This window comes from Triturus cristatus, chromosome 10 (genome assembly GCF_964204655.1).
Source record: "Triturus cristatus chromosome 10, aTriCri1.1, whole genome shotgun sequence".
Taxonomy (NCBI): domain Eukaryota; kingdom Metazoa; phylum Chordata; class Amphibia; order Caudata; family Salamandridae; genus Triturus; species Triturus cristatus.
Genome location: NC_140593.1, coordinates 1203689421 through 1203714979, shown reverse-complemented (window position 1 = coordinate 1203714979; position 25559 = coordinate 1203689421). Strand labels below are relative to the sequence as shown.

At 45.8% G+C, this 25559-nt stretch overlaps 1 protein-coding gene across 3 annotated transcripts in view; it reads right to left on the bottom strand.

The window, feature by feature from the left end:
* Positions 1-9191: 9191 nt before the first annotated feature.
* Positions 9192-25559, bottom strand: part of VMA22 (vacuolar ATPase assembly factor VMA22) — a 37075-nt gene continuing 20707 nt past the window's right edge. For all 3 annotated transcript variants that reach the window (XM_085629680.1, XM_085629683.1, XM_085629681.1), the window contains 2 exons: positions 13911-14117; positions 9192-13045 (listed from right to left, as the gene is read on the bottom strand). In XM_085629680.1, the coding sequence (XP_085485806.1) occupies positions 12933-13045; positions 13911-14117 (320 nt within the window). In that variant the 3' untranslated portion in view covers positions 9192-12932. The remainder of the gene's footprint in view (positions 13046-13910; positions 14118-25559) is intronic.

Genomic DNA, 25559 nt, shown 5'->3' with positions numbered 1-25559 from the left:
CTATCTCTAGGAATGCCACCAGTGGGTTCTAACCCACTTAACTTTTGTTCTCTAGCCAGAGCAAGCTTCTCTTTGGCAAGGGCAAGTTCTTCCCTCTGAATCCTCAGATTAGCTTCCCTCATTCTGGCTTCATGCTCCTTTCTCTCAGGTGAAGTCATTCCCCTGTGAGAGGAAGCATTAGAGATGCTAGAGACATGGGAGTGGATGGATTCCCTTGAAGGGGATCTGTCCCTCCTGTTTCTCTCTGTAAGCCTACTTGTGGGTCTGTATGGGGGGACCCCATGCAAACTCCCATGTAAACTTAGGTTAGCCTGGCTAAGTCTTCCTACTTGGCCCTGGCTGTCTACCTCTCCATCTGAAGCCCCATCTGACTCCTCTGTGGTGGGTAGACCCTCATCTGTGCCTAGGGCACCTGCCTGAGATGCCCTATGAGCATCATACTCCTCTAGGAGTTGTCTTAACTGAAGGAGGGTAGGGTTTGCACCCTGTTTTATTCCTCTGGAGGTACACAAGTGTCTCATCTCCTGGAATGTTAAGGTATCATATCTAGAGGGGATCTTTTGCAGACCTGATCCTCCTGAGAGAGCATCTACTTGATCTCCTCTCAGAGACATGATCTAGTGAGGGTGTGGTGTGTGCACCTACCTACACTAGTTGTATCTACTAAACCTCTCTAGTAGTTGTAGTCAGGGTGTGTTACTCCCTTCAACCTACAACTACAAAGTCCAGTAGGACTTAAGTATAATAATCTATGTTATATGTACCTAGACAATATCTGTGTGATCTTTCAATTTAGTATCTCAAGATTACAATGGTATTACAACAGCAAGCTCAGATCCCAACCGCTGCTCACCAATGTGAGAAGTTGGCCTGATGTATGATGTCACTAGTTATAGTGTACACCTTATATCAGTCCAAATACCCTTATGGTGATTGGTTGTAAAGTCAACCTTATAGACCAGCTATCCTAGTGGTAGCATGGACAAGAGCAGTCTTAGGCTAAACTCTGAATGGCATGTGAAGCCAGCTGTGATACCATATATAATCCCTTGAATACCAAATGAAAGGACACCACAACAGATATATATATAAAATAAAGTGTATTTATTCTAAGCAAACCCTCAGCACTCTTTATGAGATTAGAGGTAAGTACAACACAGTCTTATTTATGCATACATTAAGTCACACAGGTAAGTAATACAGTTAGGCCCTAGGGGCCACGCAAACCATATACTAAGTAAGTGGTATAAGAACCACTGTCACGGAAATAGAATAGGCCTAGGCCTAGGGAATCGCTGGGGCTACACTACACTAGCGTTAGTTAGGAAGTGGGAGGCCCACGGGATTCGTGTGCAGAGTGGAAACACTCACGCGTAATGCGTAAAAGTCAATAGCAATAGTACAGTTTAGAAAACGGTAGATTTAGGACACTTCCGGAGTAGCTAGGAAGTTGAGACTTGAAAACTAGACACTAGGATAGTCACTATCCTGATGAGTACCGGAGTACCCAAGTTACCTAGCCCACAGGCTGCGGGTGCATAGGGGTGAAGATGCGTCGTTTTCGTCGTCGACTCCTATGGATGCCTGAAGAAAGATGCTGACAGGCAGTCAGTGAAGAGTGTCCGGTGGATCCCAAGGCTGGGATCAAGAAGAGAAGAAACCTGCAAGCAGAAGGGACAGAGTCAAGGTCACTAGCCAGTGACCACGTGGAACCAGGAAGGAACCAGGCGATGTCGTGAAGATTGCAGGTGAAGGTGAAGCTTGTCGCTGCAGCCAGGAGGACCAGGAAGCGTCGAGGACGACCAGGACCAGGAGGCGAGCTGTCCCACGAAGGCTCTTGCTGTCGGCGGCGTCGAAGTTGGACTAGGACTCACCAAGCCTTGGCAAGCGGAACCCACGAAGAACGAAGGACTTGCTTCTGGTGCAGACCAGGAAGGTCTGGGGTGCTTCTTCTTTGCAGAGAAGCGGGAGCCAGTCTGGAGGAGCCAAACCAGCGCAGAAGATTTCAGGGTGCGTCGTCACAGAGGCCACTAGCCAGCGGGCAAGCAACCGGACAGACGCGGCAAGCAGGAAAATGCTGAAGGGCCCCACGCAGGACTCGTGGAGTGTGGGGGGCTGATCTTCGGTGCAGATGGTGCTTGGGGTTGGGGCTTCTCAATCCCCGGTGCACAACTTCGAGGGTACCTCAGAAGCTGCGCTGTAAGTTACTAGCCACTTTTTCCAGGTAGCCGGTCCCACGTCGTTCGTCGCCTCCACGGATCTCAGCTCTGCTGCAGATGTGGATGAGGGTCGGAGAAGTCTGGAAGTCAAGGCTCTGGTCGGGCTCTGCAGTCGGTTCCTCGTAGAACGGTCGCAAAGCAAAGGGTAGTCTCTTGATGGTGCCTGTTTGCACAGGGTAGCCACTCCTTGGCTACAAGGGAGATTCTTCAGTCTTCTTCTTTCGTCGAATGTCGAAGGTCCAGAGTTTCTGTTCAGTTTTGCAGGTTCAGGATAATCTAAAGTCTTGAGGCCCAACTCCCACTCTTATACTAATCTGGGGGGCTGGGATACCTGCTAGGTCACGCCTTATGGGTGGGACCTGGGAGGGGGTGGTTACACCCACTTCCCTTTGTCCAGTTTCGCGCCAGAGCTGGGGCTGGAGTGCCCCAGCGCCGGTTTGAACTGGACTATGCAAGGAACACCTTGTGTGCCCCAGGCATGTCTCATTCCTTTCAGCCCACCCTGCCCCAATACACTAAAGGCTGTCTGGGGAGGTGCTAGCACCTCCCCAAGCAGGAAACCTATTGTCCAGGCCTCCCTGGCTGGGATCACTCCCAGCTGCAGGAGGTCAGACTTGTGTCGTGGCAGCAGCATCCATTTTGTGATGCTGAGGCTTTGGTCAGAGGCTAACAGTTGAAGTATGATTTTAACATGTCTTTCCCTCTAGAAGGGGGGAATAATATTCTCATGTCCAGAAATGGCATGGGGGTATTATTCCACAGTGTTAGACACCTTACACGACATGTTTCGATAAAGCCAAACCATAGTTACCATAACCGTCTAAGGTTATAAGGCACTTTAAGAGTATATGGTAGGCTATATCATAGAACAGCTATAAGGACAAGGTTCCGAAAGCTGCAGACAGGCTCAGCTCATGCTAGAGCACCATCTCACATGTTACCAAGCACTCTGCCTCCAGGATTGTTAAGGCCTGCCATAGGAGTGACTGATAGGTACACATGTGTCTATATATAAGGGTAGATATAGGCATACTATATCTAAGCAAGGGGTGATTACACGACCTTGCCCCAGCTGAGTGATCAGCCAGTTGTGTCTGATTGGAAGGCCAGACCAGGGGTGGCATAATACATGCTGCAGCCCCTGGGAGGCCTAGGGTACACCTATGCCCTGGGTACCTAGGGTACACTGTACAGGGTCCAATAAGGTGATCCTTACCAATTGGTTATGTACCTAGGGTACATGGAGTCCATTTTACAGAGAGAGCAGACAGCCTGAGACCCTGAATGGCAGGATCTCAGGCCAACTAAGTCGAAAAACCAGCTAGACACTAGGCAAAAAGTTGGGGGTAACCAGTCAGATATCCACCTTCCTACACGCAGGTGGGGTGCGATGGAGCTGCTGACTTTGTTGAAGATGTTGTTCGGGAATGGGTCTGACGGGGAGCCGGAGTGGATTGTGCTCATGGTCTTGATGGTGTCATCGATGCTCACGCTGGTCCAGGCTAGCAGGGGGTCGTGGTCGATGGTGTGCAGAGAGTCTGTTGTGTTGCTGTCTGTTGGGGCTGTCTTGGTGTTGAAGCTGTCGTGGATGTCTGCTATCTTGCGGTGGAAGAAAGTGGCGAGGGAGTCACACAGGGCATGCGACGGCGGGATGTCGTTGGTGTTGGAGAGTTCCTTCACGATGTTGAAGAGCTCCTTGCTATTGTGTGCGTTGTTGTCGAAGCGGTCTTTGAAGGAGGTCCTCTTGGCAGTCCTGATGAGGTGATGGTGGTTGCGGGTGGCGTCCTTGTGGGCTGCGTGGCTGTCCGGAGTCTGTTCGCTGTGCCATTTCCTCTCTAGTTTCCGGCAGGCTCTCTTGGAGGCTAGGAGTTCTGGGGTGAACCAGCTGGCCCTCTTACTGGTGTCTCGGGGGGGGGGGGGGGGGTGGAGGGGTTTCTTCAGTGGGGAGAGGGTGTTGGCGCAGTCGTCGATCCAGTGTCTGAGGCTGTGGGCAGCGTCGGTGTTGGGAGGGTTCGGTGGGTGGGCTGAGAGCGAGGTTAGCGTGTAGTTGGTCTTCGGTACTTTTTCTCCAGCAGCAGAGAGGAGATCTGTTGGGTGTGTGGTGGGTTTCTGAAAGGAGAAGTGGATGCAGCGGTGGTCGGTCCAGAGGAGTTTGGTGGTGTGGCTGAAGGCGACATGGGGGCTTGCGGAGAAGATGGGGTCAAGTGTGTGGCCGGCAGAGTGGGTAGGCGTTGTGACGAGTTGCCTTAGTCCGAGGTTATCGATCAGGGTTGTCGAGTTGCTGTCGTCGTTGTTCTCATGGTGAAAGTTCAGGTCTCCGAGGACGATGTAGTCGGTGGAGGTCAGGGCATGCGTGCTGATGAAGTCGGCGATGGAGTCGCTGAACTGGGGTCGGGGTCTGGGGGGTCTGTAGATGAGGGTGCCTCTGAGGGTGGAGTTGGGGTCTGTGTGGATCTGGAAATGCATGTGTTCGGCAGTGCTGAGAGAGTGTAGTCTGTGCTGATCGAGACCCTGATGCTGTTCTTGTGGACGATGGCGATTCCTTCTTCGACTCCGTTGGTGCGGTCTCTGCGGGTGATCTTGTAGCCGTCTGGGATGGCTATGGCGATGTCGGGTGCGGAGGAGTCGTTCATCCAGGTCTCTGTTAGGAAGGCGACGTCCAGGGATGATGTGTCGAGCAGGTCCCAGAGCTCGACGGCGTGTTTGCGTGCGGAGCGGGTGTTTAGTAAGATGCATCGGAGGTGGCTGAGGTCTTTCTTGGCGAGTTGTTTGGCGGCTCTGTGGTTGGTGTAGCTGCAGTTCCGTCAGGTGAAGGGACCGTGTGTGCGTTTCGGGGCGGTCTTGAAGCAGGTGTGGGTCCGTCCGGGGTTGAGAGCGTGGTGTGCGCTGGCATCGTAGCGGTGGTGGTCGTCGTGGCGGGTGCAGAGACCAGGGGTTCTTGCGCTGGGCGCGGTCCAGGCTCGGACGGGCGCAGACGGGCTTGCCTAAGGTGCGCCCGCTGCGCATGGCCACGCAGCGGCCGCCATGTATGGGGATGTGGGAGGGAGGAGCAGCTGGGAGGCGGGAGGAGCGAATGGGCAGTGAGGGGGCGGGGCAGCAGTGGCGGGAGCGGCGAGGGCACCTGAAGGCAACCAGGCACAATCAGGGGCAGCGAGGGGGAACAGAAGGCAAAACGGGTACAATCAGGGGCAGCGAGGGGGAACAGAAGGCAAAACGGGTACAATCAGGGGCAGCGAGGGGGAACAGAAGGCAACACGGGTACAATCAGGGGCAGCGAGGGGGAACAGAAGGCAACACGGGTACAATCAGGGGCATCGAGGGTGAACAGAAGGCAACACGGGTACAATAGGGGCAGCGAGGAGGAACAGAAGGCAAGAGGGCACAGAATGAAGGGGCAACAACGGAAACAGAAGGCAAGCAAAAACGGGCACAGATAAGAATGCAGGCAGTACAGGGAAGACAGACAGCGACAGATACAAACCTAAGGCCTACCACTGGCCGCCAGGGATGAGGCGCAGGTGGTAGCCTGCGGGTGGAGGAGGGCCTCGACTTCTACAGCAGCGGCAGCTGGGGCAGGCTCAGGACACACAGGCGGAGCTGCGTGGTGGGGGAGTGACCTACCAACAAGGTCAAGGGTCAAGAGTCTTGACCTGGAACCCACAATGGAAAAGAGGAAGGCCACGAGACACCTGGCACTGAGGCCTCAAGATGGCTACAAGGAGATGGGTTACACCTGGAGAAAGACTGAAAGACAAGCTTTGGACAGAGATGGATGGAGAGTCCCGATTGATGACCTCCTATACCTCAGAAGTCATAAATAAGTAGTAATACCCAACCACTTGGTATTTAATCAACACTAAGTCCTTAGAGCAGGAAAAAGTACAGTGCCATAGGTAGCCTATCCCAATCTATAAATTCAGCAGCAATTACTAAATACTAGCTATACATTTTGAATATTAGAAAATGCATCCTTAAAGTATTGCAGACTACTCACTTGTGTGATTTATCAACACGGTCCTCGCCAACTAGTCATCTGTTACACCGCTTGCACCAGATAATATATTAAAAAAGTCAATTGTGAATTCAGTGAAATTGGAGAAATGTAATAATGTACTTTGTTGTGATAAAACTAGAAAGAGTGCTTAGCAGATTGGCACAGCCGAACCAGGCTTCATGTATTTTCACTTTCCCTTCCTTGCTCCCTTCCTCCCTATGCATTTTCCATAGCAGAAATTTTGTCCACAAACTATTTTTCTTTGATTGTGATTAATTCATCACATCTCCCAACATACCAACCAGTTTAGGAAATCTTTTTAACAGAACCTATTTAAATCAATTTTCCTAAACTAATGTATACTCCATATATTTACAGCGCATCTCCCCCACATCTGTCTAATAAGTGTATTGTGCACTCATCAGATGCTAATAGGCCATAATCAGAATGTTCCAAGTGCTGTGATGAGGTGTGCTCGTGTGGGTTATTCGAATAGGTAGGTCTGTAGAGAGCAAATATCTCTGCATCCGACTGCAAAGAAGCAGATAGTTCTGAGTTTTCATTGCTATATATTAGGTTTTTAATCCATCTATCAGATGTGGGAGGCGGACTTTTCCCCATCTAATTGCCCCTAGTTTTGTTTTGCTAATAGTAGCACTAAAGCGACCAGTTTATGAACAACACGTAGGACACCTCTTACATAGCCTTGTAGAGTTATCCGAATAGATATTTGTATTGGAGTGTTTATTTGTTTTTGTCTAATTCTTGAAAGGCCCGTGTCCAGAATTCCTGGATTATCGGATATACTCAGGCAAAGTGTAGCAAAACAGATCATCTGTCACATCTAGGATTGTGCCTAAGCCCCATTAGGTATAAGTGTAGTGGTGTATAGTATATTCTATGTATAAACTTAAGATGGAACAGGAGAGGCCTGCCATTGATGGGAGTCTTCTCTGCTGTGTGAACAACCAAATAACCATTCCTGGTCTGCCAGGTCATTCTCTCAAGCAGGTATTGGCCTCATTTCCGTCCCTTTGATGTTCACATGTGTACAGTTGTATATTTGAGTAATCAGTTTCATTTTTTCTGGCACTGTTGAGAACAAATGTTGGTAGTTTTACTGGTGGTAGTTCTTCAGCAACACTGATTGTGCCATCGCTCCTGGTCTAAAGTATAGAAAGGCATGTGGTGGACTTGCTTCACTCTTGTCTTTCATTTCCTATAGCAGAATGAATGTGGTATCGTCAAATAGGTCTTTCAGTGGCAATATAAAAAGGCCATTAGAAGTACGTTGCCATACTTCCCTCAAGATCCATTTGGTGCATTTTATTGCATTAGGTTCCTAGGAGAAGATTACAGCCCAGACATTTTATATAGTTTCTTTTTAAGCAAGTAATTAATATAAAATCATCAGTCTGCAGACATTTAATCCATTTCAGACACCTCTGCTTGGCCCTGATAATGCCATGCAATCCACTGTGCACTTCCAGTGCCTTGTTGTAGGAGGCTGGCTTAGTATATTCAAGAATGGGTAACCTTTCCTGAAGTAAGAGGATAGGCAACCTGTTGTGGTTTCCAAGTTTTAGTGGTCTCCAGAAGTACTAACAGGTGGGTCTAAATGTAGGGGGGGGGGGGGAGAGAGAGAGAATTCCTCCTCTTGGAATTAGTACGTACGTACACACACACACACACACACACACACACACACACACACACACACACACACACACACACACACACACACACACACACACACACACACACACACACACACACACACACACACACACACACACACACACACACACACACACACACACACACACACACACACACACACACACACACACACAGGCTTTTGCTCCTCGTGGGGGTGGCGCTGCTGTCCCCCAAGGGCCCAGCGAGAGGGCTCTTTTTAAGGAGGTGCCACAGTTGTGCATGTGGGTGTGTGAGCCTATAAAAGTGGTGAATAAAATTACCTTGAAGGTGCATGGAAACAATTTTAATTCAGGGGCTCGAAAGGTAAGGTTAAAAAATGATACTGGAATAGAGTCTCTCCTTGAAGCAAATATTGCGGAGGGAAAAATTATGTTCCTGCTGCTCACAATCCGTGAAAGTGAGTGAAAAAGAGTGTAATTAGGTCAACATGTTTCGCGCATTGTGTGGGTCCCCAATGGATCCATGTGTGCTTCGTCAGGACAGTGAAGTGAAATAAAGAAACAGAAAAATTGGGAAACAGGGAAGAGACACCCTATAATCCCGTATTACCTACAATGAGGTTTAGTGCGTCTTGACACTGGAAGGAACACTTCTTTTTGCGTACCTTAAACCCAAACCCTCTAATCGTTAGGACTGGCCTCGCCGGCATTCGCTGCGGACTGGAAAAGGAATTAAAACGCCTCATTTTTGACAGCCTGTTACCTGCCCTGCCATTCACGAACGCCGGTTTAGTATATGGTGTGCACTTATTTAAGTGAGGCACCTTGCACTAATCCAGACAACCCTTATGTCAGGGGTCTTCAGACTGGGGGTGGCCTCTGGTGATCTCAGGGGGGGGCTCCAGGCTTCTGGCTAAAAGAAGCATTATGTTCTGTAATGGGCCATCCCCAACATCTTTTGTCATTTATATCCTAGCTGGGAGTATGTGTCCGAAGGGAAGGGACTCCAAATATACTTCAAGTCATACAGCCACACACTGTGGATATTTTTAATAGATACAATAATTCTAAGGGCGGGGGGGGGCGATTATTTTTCTCTCTCCAGTGCTGGAGGGTGGTGTGGGGGGGGGGGGGCATTAAAAAGTTTGAAGACCACTGCCTTATGGTGATTTTATTGGTCTTTGATAACCATAGAAAGCTCTCAAAGTGGTAGCTGTGGAGAGCAACCTGAGGGCTTATTTTGAAGGAGTGTAAAGCAGCTTGTTTTACCAGTTTAACCTTAGGGTGCAAGTTAAATGAAAAAGAATCACACAGTGCATATATAAAAATACTTCTATTTATTACACAACACTCACCAACACATTGGTATGTCTCCTAACCAGAGATATTACCACAATACACAAGAATACTTCAAAAGGAATCAGGTTAAGTAGCACAACATACAGTGGTCTCCAGGGGGAGACCAAACCATATCCTAAGAAAGTGGAATGCGAACTGCAACGGAGGACGTGAATTGGACCAGAAGACCTATGGGAGCCAGGGACACAAGGAACCACCCAAGGTAAGTAGCCAGGAACCCCACGGAGGCTGTGTGCAGACTGGAAACACAGCCGCGTATCCAATAGAAGTCAATGGGAAGTCGCTGTTGCAGTTTTGTAGAATGGTCCATCCCGGAGGGCCCTCAAGAAACCCTTTGGAAGAAAGATGGTTGGAGAGCCACCCCAACTGTGGATGCCCCAGGAACCAGGTTACCTACATCAGGGAAGCAGGGTGCATAGGTGTGAAGTGACGTCGAAACCTGCATTTACAACAATGGGAGACTTCGAAGAAAATGCCTCTGGAGGAGATGCCGGTGAAATCTAAGGGTGGATTCTGGAAGTGAAGAACCTGCAATCAAAGGGGGCAAAGCCTATGCCACTCGGAGGTGACTAGGAGGCACAGAAGAGCAATGCCCACAGATTTCAGGAGATTCTGGAGTCAATGGGGACCTTGTCCCTGCAGCTGTGAGGACCAGACGACGCTGAGGAAAACCAGGAGCTGTGCACGAGCTGTCCCACGTCAGATATCGGGGACTAGGTGGTCGGTGTCCGGCAGGAGCACCAACAAGCCTTGGTAGCCGCAACTGGCATGGAAGATGAAAAAGGAGCAACGTTGGGAACAGCAAGGTCCAAGGGACTCACCAACAGCATGAGAGTCAGAGCAAGCCCTGAGCAAACCGGGGAACCCACTGAAGCAGTAGAAGACCCTCAGGGGTACCCACAGGCCGAAGGCATAGGAGTCACAAGAGGACCTCGAGCAGCTAACCAAAGATGAAGGCCCACGGTGCAGAGGATGCGGTGAGGACGTTGATCTTGAAGAGAAGGATGCGATGCTGGACTTCTTGTAGCCCAATGATCTCTGGAGTGCAGAGTCAACAAGCCTTGGCAACAACAAGTCGATGTGGCGCACAGAGGTTTGCTCCCTGCAGTTTGCACGAGGGATACTGGCCTCAAAATTGCAGAGGACTGATCAGGCCTCAGAATGACTGATTTCCTCTGTATGTCTAAAAATGGCAGATCGCACTTACAAAGCCTGGATAATCAACTACAGGGTTTTTAGGGTTTCTGCTCATGGAGGGGCATCCTTACACTTATAACCATGAACCCTGCCCTCAGTACTGAAGAACCGGTCAGAGGAGTGACTTGTAGGTTTTAAGTGTAGTTACCTCAGATATAAGGAAACGTATATTTTTATGAGAGGTGCAAGTATCAACTCACACAAGCTGCAATGGCAGGCCTGTAGTCACAGTTTAAGTGGACTCCGATGGGTGTCACAATACATGGTGCAGCCCATGGGAGGCCCCTGGTGTACCTATGCCCTGGGTACCATATACTAGGGACTGACCAGGGAACACCAGTAGCCAATTGTGGAGGTACAAAAAGTACTTACCAGATCAATGTAGGGGAGAAAGCACAGCAGCTGGGGTCCTGATTAGCAGTAAAAAAAACATACCGACACTCAGCAAAAAATGGGGGTAACCATGAAAGCAGATCCTACTTTCCAACACAACCCTACACCCCAAACGAAAAGTTAGGAGACTGACCTTGCCCAGTTGAGGCTTCATTTTCTAAGTGGAAAGATCTGGAGAGTCCATCTGCGTTGGCATGGTTGCTCCCCGGTCTGTGTTCCACAGAAAAGTCCATCCCCTGTTGGTAGACAGACCACCTCAAAAGTTTGGGATTTTCACCCTTCATTTGTTTAAGTCATCAGAGGGGCTTATGGTCTGTCTGAACAATGAAATGAGTGCTAAACTGGTATGGCCTCAACTTCTTCAAGGCCCAGACCACAGCAAAGGCCTCCCTCTAAATAGCAGACCAACACTTCTTCGGGAGGGCGGGGGTTAGGGGAGCGGGGGTGGAAGAATCAACCTTCTGCTAATAAAAAGCTACTGGTTGATCCTGGCCTTCTGCATTAAGTTGTTATAATACTGCACCTAACTATTTCAGAAGCATCTGTCTGGACAATAAAGGTTTTGGAGTGATCAGGACTTTGCAGAATTGGAGCGGCGCACAGGTCATCAAATGCCCTCTGACAGCTAACTGTCCACTGAACTTCCTTATCCATTCTTTTGGAGGTGAGATCATTAAGGGGCGTCACTATGGATCAAAAGAGAAACAAATAAGCTGAAGGACACAGATCACCCTCTTTAAGACCCTTGAAAGGGCGGCTGTGTCAGAATTGTTGACACGAGAGAGTCTCACCAAACTAATCCACTTACCCGAAAAAATAAGAGAGCACCATCAGAAAGGTATTTATGCTTCTCTCGCTTCTTTCTCTCTCCTGGCTTTAATTCCTTAATGCACTGAACAGCTGATATCTTTGCATTAGCTTATGTCTCAAGTCTCCCACAAGAAGAACCAATGTCACTTTTTTTGCTTATTTCAACATAGACTCAAATGCTAGCCTGCCCCTCCTTTCTAAACTGAGACAGAGTCTACCAACTCTATTAAACAGAGATCACATAATTTTTATTTATTTTTTGCCCATGATGTGCAACTACAAAGTAGCAACAAAAACTCAACTGAAGCCAAACATGATAACCCCGCCAGGGGTTGGACTGACATCACACAAACTATCCTGCTAGAGGTTTACAGGAAAGATTCCCAAACAATCCATAAGTTATGGCAAATGAACTGCTACCAGAAGTGGGTTGGGCTATGGAGAGTCTAGGGCTACCTTGAAATATTAATGCCTTTGAAAGCCTGGCAGGGCTGCGGTAGTTAGTCATGGGTCAGGCTCTTGAGAATTGCCCAGAGGCTAGTTTGCCACAGACTGGCAATGCTGATGTGTCCAATAACGAGCCTGGAATAGATCTGAAATGGACACTTCTAAAAATGTGTCTCTTTCACAGATTGCTTCTATTTTGCCCAAAGTGCCTGGAAGTGAAGTTATTTGACGTTTGTGAGTACACACAAAAAAACCTTTATGCCTTTTTTTGTTGTAGACCAGGCCATGCAAGAGAAATGTGCTGAAAATCCAGCAGCTACTAGACAATAGCAGATTAACAAGGAACATTACATCTTTAGTTAAAATCAAGGTAGCAAAACAGGCCTCACTCACATTTCAAGAAAACAATGCCCAAAGGAGAGTATTTCATTCTGGGAAACGATTGCTTTAAGAATTTAAGATGCTGTTCATCAAAGCAGTGATGTAAACAGATTGGTAATACATCCCCATCTGTTACTGGAGCACAATCTTCATTTGCTGCTGTCAACAAGGACAGTCACTCTATGGTTTTTCTCTCAATAACGCGGCCTCTAGCACATCTACTTGCCAGGACACACTCCTGGGTCCACTCATTTTCAGTGAGGATGTCCACTGGCACATGACACCTTGCCACCCACAAAACAAAGCAGATGTTTTGAACCACCTTCTGAATAACTCTCCGCACACTGTTAAGGAATGTCTTACAGAACAAAGTCCTCATTCTACGGTGACCATCAGTAGACTGGTCACTGGAGGAAGAAGATCAAGATTGTCTTAGGAGCACTGCTTTTAGGGTGTATACAGGTTCTACTTGTTCTAATTGTCTTGGGTGAGATGTTGTTGTTTCTTCGCTAAAAGGGTCCTGTACTGTATCCTTGTGGTTTCAATGCTGCTCTGTAAACCTGCCACCTCTCCAGCCAGATCCAGCCCTGCAGAGGAAACAAAAGAGAAATTAAACACCATGAAAGTCTTGGCATCATTGACTGGAAGCATTAGAATGGTCCTCTACCTCACAGAACCATACATTCTTCAACATGAATTCAACTCCAGGCAGCCGCTTCCTAGGTGCATGCAATTAGAGAAGTCTACAAGGCTTGTCGGCTGTACTTAATGACAATGCTATGAAAGGGAGTGTGTTCAGAGGATACCTGTGCTATCAGAGGTTCCGCAAATAGCTAAATAACCTGATGAATAGTTATGCAATCTAAAGCCTAAAACTATATAATGTGTACAAACTGATGAATAGCTCTGTCTGAAGCTAGAGCCTGTATGATCTGGGTAACATGGGTGATAGCTAATGTACAAGTGTGTATGAGGATATATTCATACTGAATGATGTCTCTGCTAAGACTTGAGTCTGTATAAATGTGCATCCGTACAGACAGCTCTGTAGTCTGCCCAAACCTTATGATCGGTCTTTCATGAGGCATCGCTCTCCTGTCAGAGGCCCAAGAAGCCTAAACTCACAAGTTCTGTGGGCGCAGTGACTACCACTGCCGTCAGAAGCCTGGATGTACACAGACTCTAACCTGAGGAATAGCTTGCTAAAGTCGGTGTTTAACTTGTGTAACCTGCTGGATAGCTCTCACATCTGATGCCTTGGACTGTACGATCTTTAAAACTACAGTAATGGTCCTGTTTTATGACTCGAGCCTATGTGAATGGAGAAATAGCTCACTGAGCGGAACATTAGCTCAGCACTTAGGCATGCGCCTTCTGTGGGTAGCTATGTGCCCGGTTTAAGTACAGTCTAATGCTTCGAACTGTCCAGGCCCACACTGGTCTGGTCCTCACCTTGTTTAAAGCTGGTCTGTGCCCGCCTCAAGCTCTGTGGAACGAGGATACCAAACCAATTGAGAGGATCTTGCACAGCCAGCCGTTCAACTCCCACTTTGATCCCTTGTGCCTTTTCTGGTCCGAGGGGTTCGGCTTCCTTGGTGGACAGCATTTCAGGGGATGTTGACTCCTCTGTCTTTACAGGGCCCTTGCGTTTCCTGAGAACTGAAGCAAAAGAAAAGCATTGGTGAAGGGTAAGTGAACTTTAAAAGGTATAAGAACTGTGACTATATCACATCTGTGAGTTGTCAGTCTCTCAACATGCTGCCGTTTGTTTATGCGATTTCAAAGAGCTCTTTGTGACTGCAGACTGGTATCACAGGAGCTTCAACTACTGCCTCTGAGAACATCAGTTTTACATTAGCTTGAATGAAGTACTGGGGTCCACGCAAAGTCCACAGTGCCAAAGTCCCATCTAGTGTCTTTGTAGAAGAAGAATCTAAACCAGAAAGGGCTGTGTCCCCCACTCCCCCCTCCCAACCCACCAATAACATGGGCTTAGATTTACAACAGACACTAAGGTAACTTATTTTTTAAATGCTATTTGAACATGATGTTTGCAAACTTTTATAATGAAAAAATATTTACTATAACAATTTTAATAAATTAATCAAAACCTATGTTTATGAAATTTAATTTGCAGCAAACACTGCAAGGCCATTTAACCAATAAAACTTACATATCTTATTATGAAAGAATTAAAAAGCAAACAAATTCCAAGAAAAATCTACATTTGAAAAGGAGCTGAGTTTGACTAATACGGTAAGACTGACTTTGCCATAAAAATTGAAAAGTAAAAAAAAAAAAAAAAAAAAAAAAAAAAAGTGAGAAGTGCTGCTTGCACCCTGCTATAAAAAGTAAATATTAACTTTGATCCCCAGCATACACCAGCCATCATGCACCAATAATGTATACAACAAAACAACTATCATATATTCAGACATCATACATAACCAACCCAATTTGTCGAAACAACCACCAGTATATGCATACACGTTCCCTATTGAAACAACCAGACAGTTACGTTCATCTGCTCACACAACTCCACTAACATATGATCATTCACCCATCAGGAAATGCCCACAAACCCATCAATTGTCACTTACATAACCATCATACACTAACACAAAGTATAACACAGACATCTGCCATTTACCAGTGTTCCACATCTAAAGTCCACTTAATGACACTATCATACACACGCGTAAAACACTTCCAAACATAGTAAATTACTCTACAAAACAGATTTAATTTTATACTATTAGGGTTTGCAGTTAAGGTTGACTCAGATGTACGGCGGAGTGAAAGTAGCACCTTCATTTGGCTTTTTAGTTTTTATTGCAAAACCACTGTAAAACATATTCATCATCTTCAACTCCCAGTGAACTTACATTTTTTCTTTGAACATATATTACACATTTAGCTGTTATTCATTAAAACAAATTCTAAACATTCTAATTACAACCAGCGCCCCGTTAGATGCCCTTTGAACAAAACTGTTTTTTTCAAGCTAACTACCCCAAAATAAACATATAATGTGAAAAACACATGACGGGTAGAATGTGTAATATGGTCTTACACTGCCAAGTCAGGGTTCTGGTGACATTTACAAACCACCTGGCCGAGATGGAAGTATTGGACCATATTACACAGTTACAAATTATCAGGGACACTTGAATGATGTCTTTATATGGCTGCATAATTATATATTTTCTGCATTTACCATGTAATCCATCAGCTGCTGCATAATTTGTAAATTCTTAAAAAATAAAAAAAATTCCAAATCAAACAGATCAAAAATTACTATAAATGCGTCATCATATATTGCTGTGCAGTGAAAGTCCCTTTGCAAAAACAGACTGGTCGCCGTTTACCTGCTTATTGCTATATTTGGGTGTGAAACGGGTACAATTGGGGCGAAAGGGTTTGCTCAGTCAGTGTTAATATTTGTAAAAATGCTAAACTAATGAAGTAATATTACAAAATGTGCTGTATACATTGCCTTTTCTTGCCACATAATTTAGTTAACCCAGCCACACAATTTGGTCATCCCCAATCGCATATTTCCTGTGGCCAAGGTCATCATGTGTTCTTTATATAAATCCATATACAGTTCACGGGGTGTAACATACTATCAATTGCTGCTGGTGAGTGTGTGGACTCACAAGAGACAAAACCTTGAGTTGGTCATGATCCCCTATCAGTCTTCAACAAAAATATATAATTTAGGCCACAGTGATATATATATATATATCCAAACCCAGGTGCAAGTGATTAAATTCATTTGGGACATAAATCACACTGAAGATGTCCCATAGCGGTTAGCACATTTGTGTCCCTGTGAAAAACCAGAGTAACATGCAATGTGTGAGGCAGTAAGTAGTGCTTTTGTGCAGGCCAGTTTCACTGTACTGTAGTCATAGCATGGAGTTTGCCTTTGGGCTGTAGTAATAAATGTGTTAATGGGCATTTATTAGTATGGTTGCTCCCAATAACGTGTTATTGAGACTCATTTATTTTCACTGCCACGGCAATTGATGCCGTTGCATTGCAAATAAAAGAGCCCCATTTCACCGACATGATTATACAATGTACTGAACTCTCAATTCCCGGATAGTAAATGAAGATACATAGAAGCCTTGTAGGTTTGGTTGGATAGACTCATGGAGCTAAATTGACAATGCTAAACATGCAGTGTTTAAGATGTCCCTACTAAGGAGGTTAGTTATCTTGTCCTTGTTGGAGGACCTGAGGGGAGATATTGGCTGCAAACAAGAAACTCATCTTCTAAATGAAGGCCACATAGAAATAACAACAAATCATGGTATCAGCCCATGTGAAACAAAGAGGGAGTGGAGGTTTTACTGTTCAAATGGTAAACTAACATTGTCATGGACATACAGATGACATGGAATGGAAGTCACAGACATCACCATGAACCCTTAGTCACCATATACAAACCAAATGCAGAACAAGAAGGCTGCCTGATGACCACACAGACAAAAGGTTCTGTAATTTTCATTGGGAGAACTACCAAGAGGGGTTGACTTAGCTTGGCGGTGAATGTCAGATGACACAAGACATGCATTATGGTTATGTGAGGCTTGCATGGTGTTTAGCCCACAGCTTTAGGATTCCCGGAGGATGAGCAAAGTGGACGATATGGATTTTTTTTCAAACTTGTTTTTATTAAAAATCACTTCCATTGCATCAGGTACAAAGGACATGCACATAAAATTAGAAATCTTATATGCAATATACAGGCTATGGTGTCCACACATTACATAGTGTTCACAGACAGTCTCAACATCCCGTGAGCACAGTGTTGGTCTATTATAACAGTGCAAATGCAGTTTATATTTTTATGTTCATAGGACCTATACTCTACATAACAAATAAGAAAACAAGTTACTTACCTGCAACTACAGTTATCCAGTATTGGTATCTTTCATAGATTCACATGCCTGAATCATTCCCCGTCGCCGAGGCGGGAGTCCCGGTAAATAAAAAAAGTAGTGCCAAAAAGTATTAGTGGTAGTAGTAGGCCCAAAGAAAAGGCCCTAAAGCCTATATCTTAGAAGCCTATCTACCTCATTATGCAAAATGACCAAAGAATTGGTAACAACCAATCAGACATCAGCACCCTTCCAGAACCCTCTCAGCAGAGCCAGTTCTCCTCAGATTTTCCTAGCACGAGTGGGAAGCCAATATCCCAAAACAGAGAACTGACTCTACGGGGAGGAGGGTGGGTGCATGTGAATCTATGAAAGATACCAATACTGGATAACTGTAGTTACAGGTAAGTAACTTGTTTTCTTATCCAGTATTGGGGTATCTTTCATAGATGCACATGCCTGAATCAGAGTAGCAAGCAGTATGCCAAGTATACAGTGGTTTGCGGATGGTGGGAGACTGTTGCTGATACACTCCCAATTACGCCCGCAATTTGATAACCAGAGGTATAAGATGATCAATCTTAAACACTCCCAATTACGCCCGCAATTTGATAACCAGAGGTATAAGATGATCAATCTTAAACACTCCCAATTACGCCCGCAATTTGATAACCAGAGGTATAAGATGATCAATCTTAAAATTCAAACATGTAACCTACACAAGGAAATGAAAGATGCAGCTTAAAAAACAGTAACTATGAAAAGCAAATTTAAAAATGTATAAATATACACAACACATGAAATTGTGCAGTATAAGTAAAACATAAATCTGACCTTAGTTTAAAAGATGTTGAAGTACGGCTTGTCCTACAGCTGTATCTTCCTGCAGAGTCGATTGTAGACAGTAGTGCTTTGTGAACGTGTGGACATTCCTCCACATTGCAGCACGACAGATGTTTTCCAAGGTTACTCCTGCGAACAATGCAGTAGAAGCTGCCATAGTTCTAGTAGAATGCGCCCGGACTTTCCTTTGTATAGGTTTGTTGGCTTTGTCATGACAGAAATGAATTGTAGAAGCCAACCATCTGGCTATAGTCGCTTTAGTTACAGCAGCGCCAAGTGTAGCTTGACCATAGGCTATTATCAATTGATTGGACCGTCTGATGTCCCTAGTCCTTTGCAAGTAAAATTTTAGACAACGTTTTACATCAAGCGAATGTAATGCTCGCTCAGATGGAGTGGCTGGATCTGGAAAGAAAACTTTCAGTGTCACTGGTTCATTTAAGTGGAAATGAGACGGAACTTTAGGGATGAATTTTGGATTTGTTCTGAGAGTGACAATCTTTAGAGAAATGCAAAAAAGGTTCTGAGATGGTGAAAGCTTGGATTTCGCTAACTCTTCGAGCCGATGTAAGAGCCAAAAGAAGAGCAACTTTCCATGTTAGAAATTTAAGCTCAGCCTTGTGGATAGGTTCAAATGGTCTTTTCATTAATTGAGCTAATACTGTGTTCAACTCCCACTCTGGAGGAGGTGCACGAATTGGGGGAAAAACTCGGAAGAGCCCTTTCATAAATTGTTTTATTAATGAAGAGGAACAGAGCGAAGGTTTAGAAGCAGTCTTCCTGAACCTTGAGAGAGCAGCAAGATGAACTTTTATTGATGAGAATGCAAGCCCAGATTTGGCCATGGATAACAAATAAGGAAGAATTTGCTCTACAGGAGCTTGTAGAGGGTGGACATCATTCCCCTCACACCAATGACAAAACCGTTTCCATTTTAAGCGATAAGTTTTTAATGTACTCTGCGCGTGTGATTTAGATAGAATTTCACGGCATTCCTGTGGATTGTTTAGATCTTTGTATTCTAAGAAATCAGGAGCCATGCGTGCAAGTGCAGCGACTGTGGATCTGGATGGAGTATTTGACCCCTCTCCCTTGTCAACATCGTGATTGTTGGTACTAGACGGATAGAGTTGTTCTGAGATAGAAGAAGCAGCTCCTGGAACCAATATTGTCTTGGCCAACGGGGTGCAATCAGGATGAGACGGCACCCCTCCATCTTCACGTTGCGGAGCACTTTCGGAATTAGTGGTATTGGGGGAAAAGCGTACGCACAAAGCCCTGACCATCTCATGGGCAGGGCATTCCCTCTTGATCCCTGTTGAGGGAATTTGCTGGCGTAATATCGGCATTTCTTGTTTTCTTTTGTTGCAAACAAATCCAGTGCTCGTTTGCCCCAAATTTGAAAAATGTTGTTTAGTTGCTTCTGCTCCAATTCCCATTCGTGACTCTGCTCTTAAGGTTATCTTGTGTGTTGTAACCCACTGCCACAGTTCCTGAGCTTCCTGCGAAAGAGACAGCAACCTCGTTCCTCCCTGCTTGTTGATGTAATACATGCTGGTCTTATTGTCGGTTCGGACCAGCACTGAGGCACCTGCAATTCTTGGGAGAAATGCTTGCAGAGTGAGAAAAATGGCGCGAAGCTCCAATCTGTTGATATGCTGTTGACGGTATTCTTGGGACCATCTTCCCTGAATCTGTAAATCTTGGAGATGGCCTCCCCACCCCTCCATGGAAGAGTCTGTTGTTACAACGAATTCTGGAGGAGTTGGCAGAAAAGAAAGACCCGGAGCCAGGTTTTTCATCTGAGACCACCAATGCAGAGACTATCATGCGCGGTGTTATCATGATGGTGTCGCCGAAGGACCCTACAGCCTGTTGCCATTGCAGATGTAACTGCTCTTGCAGAGGTCTCATTCTGAGTCGTGCTAACGGTACAAGATTTATTGCAGATGAACACATTCCCAGAAGAGACGCAAACGTCCGGACAGAAACTGACTTTCTTTTTGCGATTGATAGTGCCAGCTTTTGTAAACGAAGCGGACGGTCCTTTGACAAGAATGCCTTGCATTGTATGGTGTCTAGCATCGCTCCCAGAAAAGGAATCCTTTGAAGAGGACGCAGTTGAGATTTGCTTTCGTTGAGAGAGAGGCCTAGATTTGAGAATAGACCTAGGCATGCTGAAACTGCCTCTTCGGCAGTCTGCTTCGAAGGGCCTTTGAGCAACCAGTCGTCCAGATATGGAAATACTTGTATTCCCTGAGATCTTAGAGTCGCTGCTACCGGTGCGAGACACTTTGTGAAGATTCTTGGTGCAGATTTCAGCCCGAACTGAAGGACTTTGAACTGATAGTGGACGCCAGCCACTACAAATCGTAGGTATTTGCGGTGCTTGGGATGTATAGGGATGTGAAAGTATGCGTCTTCCAGATCCAGAGAAGCCATAAAATCCCCTTTGTTCAGGCAGCTCAAAACTTCGGCCAGCGTAACCATCCGAAAACTTTGCTTCTTTAGAAATGTGTTGAGCTTGCGGAGATCCAGAATCGGGCGCCACTCTCCTGACTTTTTCTTGATGAGGAAAAATCGAGAATAGAACCCGGTTCCCTTTTGGGACGATGGAACCTTTTCTATTGCGTTCTAGTGGAGCATTTTTAAGGCTTCTTTAAACAATAAGTGAAGACGAGTGGGAGGGGGACCCTTGGGCGGGGTAGTGGGTGGTCGTTTTAAGAATTCCAGGGTGTGACCGTTTCTGACTAGGTCAATGACCCAATGATCCGAGGTGATCTTTTCCCACTTGTGTGCAAAAGTTGACCCACTGGGAGGGAAGAAGGGATGACTGGCGTCCTGCGAAAATCATTGCTTCTTGTTGGTGTCGCGACCCTGATTGTTCGATCGCATCCGTCCGCCCTGGCGAGAGAAACTACTCGAGGAAGATTGTCTGGATGATGATCGTCCATAAGGCTGTCTATATTGTGATTGATATTGCCCGTTTTGCTGACTTTGATAACCTCCCCTTGATACAAAGCCACGGCCTCTTGCACCACGGAAAGATCCACGTTTATATTGGAGAGCAGCTAGCGATTTAGCTGTATCCGTATCGGTCTTAATCGCTAGGAGGGCCTCATCTATATGTTTCCCAAATAAGGACTCTCCATCATAGGCCATATCAATGATTTTTGCTTGAACCTCTGGCCTAAAAGATGTTGCCTTAAGCCATCCTTGGCGCCTAAGAACTGCAGCCCCGGCAAGTTGCCTAAAGTTGGTGTTAGCAATATCCAGAGCACAGTCTATGATCTCTGATGTGGCTCGTTCTCCCTCCAATAGTATCTTCCTTGCCTCCTGTTTACGATCTTCCGGAATGAGGTCTATAAATTCCGACAACTCTGACCACATCTGGCGGTCATAACGACAGAGTATGGCCAACGAGTTTGCTGCTTTAATAGAAGTTGCCGCCATAGTAGAGAACTTTTTACCAATGAGATCCAATCTTCGTCCTTCCCTATCCGGCGGCGTTGATATCGACATAGCTGGATTTTTGGACCTTTGTTGAGCAGCTTGCGATATAACGGAATCTGGTCGGGGATGACCGGTTAGACAAGATGGCGTTTCTGGAGGAGCACGATATTTTTTGTCAATACGAGGGAGGACCGCAGGAACGGAAGCAGGTGTCTTCATAATTTTTAATCCCTCATTCCATATAAAATCAATGAAGGGAATCGCTCTGGTAATTTTTCTGTGCTCCTCTTTAAAGTCATGGAGGAATCAATCCGTATGTTCCACTGCGATTGGTAATTGAAATCTGACTGCGGCACGCTGCATTAAGTTGTGAAAGCCGCCTATATCCTCAGGAGGAGAATCCGATGGCTGAGGAATGGGTGGAGAAGGCATAGGGATAATATAGTCATCCCAAGGATCCAGACTGGTGTCCTTATCAGGCACTTCACCTTCTTCGATCTCTTCCTCATCAGAGGAAATGGTATCATGGTGTGATTGCGGCCCAGAACCAGTAGGATGAAGTGGCGAACTTGGAATGTCCGTCGGAAGGGAGTGTCTCTTCAGCAGGTTGTAAATCAGGAAGAGGCTGTTGTGGAGGAAATCGTTGGCGGTAATCCGCCAGCATAGCCTGAAGATCCTGTATCAGTGTAGGCGGGAGAGGACTCGTTTCTCTACGATCCCAATCCCTTCTGGGATGTCTGTAACCTGGTGTAGCAAGGCCTTCCTGATAAACATGCTCCTGGTAGTCGTCCTCCTCATCCTCATCTTGACATTTTATATGTAGTTCCGAGGGGTGCCGAGCTATTCCAAAAGGACCCTCGTCATCCTCCTCATCAAAATCATCCTCTTCATAAGAGTCTAGTATATGTGAAGGTAATAAAGGAGATATGTTGCTGTAATCCTGCCTGTGAAAAGTTTTCAACTGAATATGTGTGTAAGCAATAGGCGTAACCTGTGTAGTTGGTGGAATCGCCTTTAATAAACTTCTCGCCGACGGGCTTTTCGTCGTCGACGGAATTGCTGCCGTCTGGGGCGTCGACGGGAACGTCGTCGTCGACGGGGTCTTCGCCGTCGACGGGGTCGTCGTTGATGGAACTTCCATCGAGCTCGTCGTCGACGGAGTCTCAGACGTAGAGGTTTTAGAAGACATAATAGGTGAAGAAATAGACGTAGTGGAGACTGTAGCCGTCGACAGTGGAGCAGCAGAAGTCACAGAGACCGTATATGAAGACCCCAATGTCAAAGTTTTAACCTGAGTTTTACTCACAGTTTTAGATGTTGAAGATCTTTTGGATACCTCAGAGTGTGACGGAAGTGATGACTCCGAGGATAATACTTGTGACCTCTGGTCAGAAGCTTCATGAGAGGCCTTATGATGCTTTCTTCCTTCACTGGAAGAACCATCAAGCGATCTAGCCCTTTTGCTAGATGTCGAGGCCTTGTCTTCTTTCTCAGCCGAGGAAGATTTCAGCCATAATAACAACCTTGCCTCCCTGTCCCTTAAAGTCTTAGGAGGGAAAGTCCGGCAAATTCTACAATCCTTGGCAACATGCTTAGGATGTAGACAGTATATACAGTCCTCATGCTGGTCGTCCACATGGACCCTCTTCTTATCACAGGTCCTGCAGGGTCTAAACAGAGCTTTCTTGTCAGACATTTCTGAAGAAAAATGAAGAAACTGAGTAGGCACTCAGGGAGACTCCCTTCCACACGACGTGCGGTGAAAATCTGAGGAGAACTGGCTCTGCTGAGAGGGTTCTGGAAGGGTGTTGATGTCTGATTGGTTGTTACCAATTCTTTAGTCATTTTGCATAATGAGGTGGATAGGCTTCTAAGATATAGGCTTTAGGGTCTTTTCTTTGGGCCTACTACTACCACTAATACTTTTTGGCACTACTTTTTTATTTACCGGGACTCCCGCCTCGGCGACGGGGAATGATTCAGGCATGTGAATCTATGAAAGATACCCCAATACTGGATAACACTAATAATCATCCCAACTAGGGAATTAAAATCCCTCTCCAGTCCCCTCCCCCTCCCCCCCTCGTGATAGCGGGAGACAGGTGGCCTAACCTGGTTAACCTCAATAGAAAAGCTGGCAGTACACTCATAACTAGCATGTGAATTATGTGTTCATGTTGTGAGAGGGTGTAGGAATCGGCGATTCTTCAGGGTGTGTTGAGACAAGTATGATGCTCTGTGTGCCATGCGTGCTTTCTTATTTGTTGTTGTGGACATTGCGGTTAACATTTGTCCCCAATCTAGGAGATCACTCTCCGTGTTGTCATCAGTCCGCACTATCTTAAGTCGACACTCCTTGGCTACCCCCCATTCCCGTACGTCGTCCCTCCATTTTTTCCAGGCAGGTGGGCCAGGTTGTAGCCAATGAATAGCTATTCGTCGTTTTGCCAGGACTAGTCACCAAGAGTGCAATCCTATAGCGCATCTTCGTCCCTTTCTTAGGTATCGAAGTACTCCCAGTGATATGTAATTTTTACCCAACCCATCAGGAAATAAAATCTATACACTGGCTAATTACTCCTTAACAAATCTGTAAGGGCATTACAGAAATTATATATATATATATATATATATATATATATATATATTCTATCCCATTAACACACCCATTCCCAAAAAAAAGATACAATGGTAAGAAGTTGCTCGTGGGGGGCAACTGCAAGTTTCAATATTAAATAGGCCACAATGTGCATTTCTGGAATTTCATCAAGCTCACTATGAAGGAAGAAGCATGGTGGGTGGACGTTCATCTTGGAAAAGCAAAGAAGCGGAACAAAGCAAAACAATACAAGGAGCCTCTTGTGTTTCTGAAATTTAGGAGGCAAGATGGAACATTCCCTGGATGAGAATCAAAAACTAGCCTCATTTCAACCTTGTATCAAGCACATCACTGGAATTATGAGACTTCCATGCACTGCAGGAGGTCTACAAATGCCAAGAACATCAGTCTCAATTATCTGATGAACAGATACCGACAGCTTGCAAGCTCTCGTAAAAAAGTAGAATCCTATAGGTCATACAGGCCCTAAAAATGCAAAAGTTCCAGGCATACGCAGCTTGACACCTGTTATTTAAAAAGATTGCACCTAGGCTATTACAAACCGGACGCTTTGTTCAACCACACCAAAGACTGTTATTCAGTCAATGACAGATGCTGTGCTGTTGGCCATGCTGTATACCAGGTCAGGATCCCATTGTAAGTGCAAACTATCGACCCACCTTCCTTCTGATGAGACCTCAACATCTTTACTAAAATTTTGACATCCAGATAAGACCCCTTGAAGACACCTTGGCTACTCCAATCAAGATGAGCTTTATGTGGAACAGACTAGCTGGAACACCACAAAAATTCTCCCTGTGGAAGATAATTGCAAAAGAAAGGAAGATATATTCATCTTACCCCACAAAGATAAAGCATATGAAACTCGAATGGATCTTCCAGACTAATGCTACACCACGTGGACTTCAATCAACACTTACAAGCGTGGGTGCTGGCAGGTGAGCCCGCTGAGTCCTCGCTCAGATGATAGGGGCAAACGTAAAAAGGTATTAGGGTGCAGATTGAGATTCAACCTAACAATGATAGCTGAAAACATCTTAGTCAGAAAGATTAAACAAGAGGTGTCACTTGCGTCCCTGTCTCCGGCATCACATTATTTAAAAAAAAAAAAAAAAATCATTTAACAAAACATTGTGGGCTGGAGTGATGCCGTCAACTTCCCCTTTGGTTGGAATAAATATTAACCAGCATCCAGTTCATATCACATTGGCGATAGAGGGCATTTTTATAACAAGCTTTCAACACTGAATTCACCGCTGGGAAAAAAAACAAGCATTGGCACACTCAATATGTCTT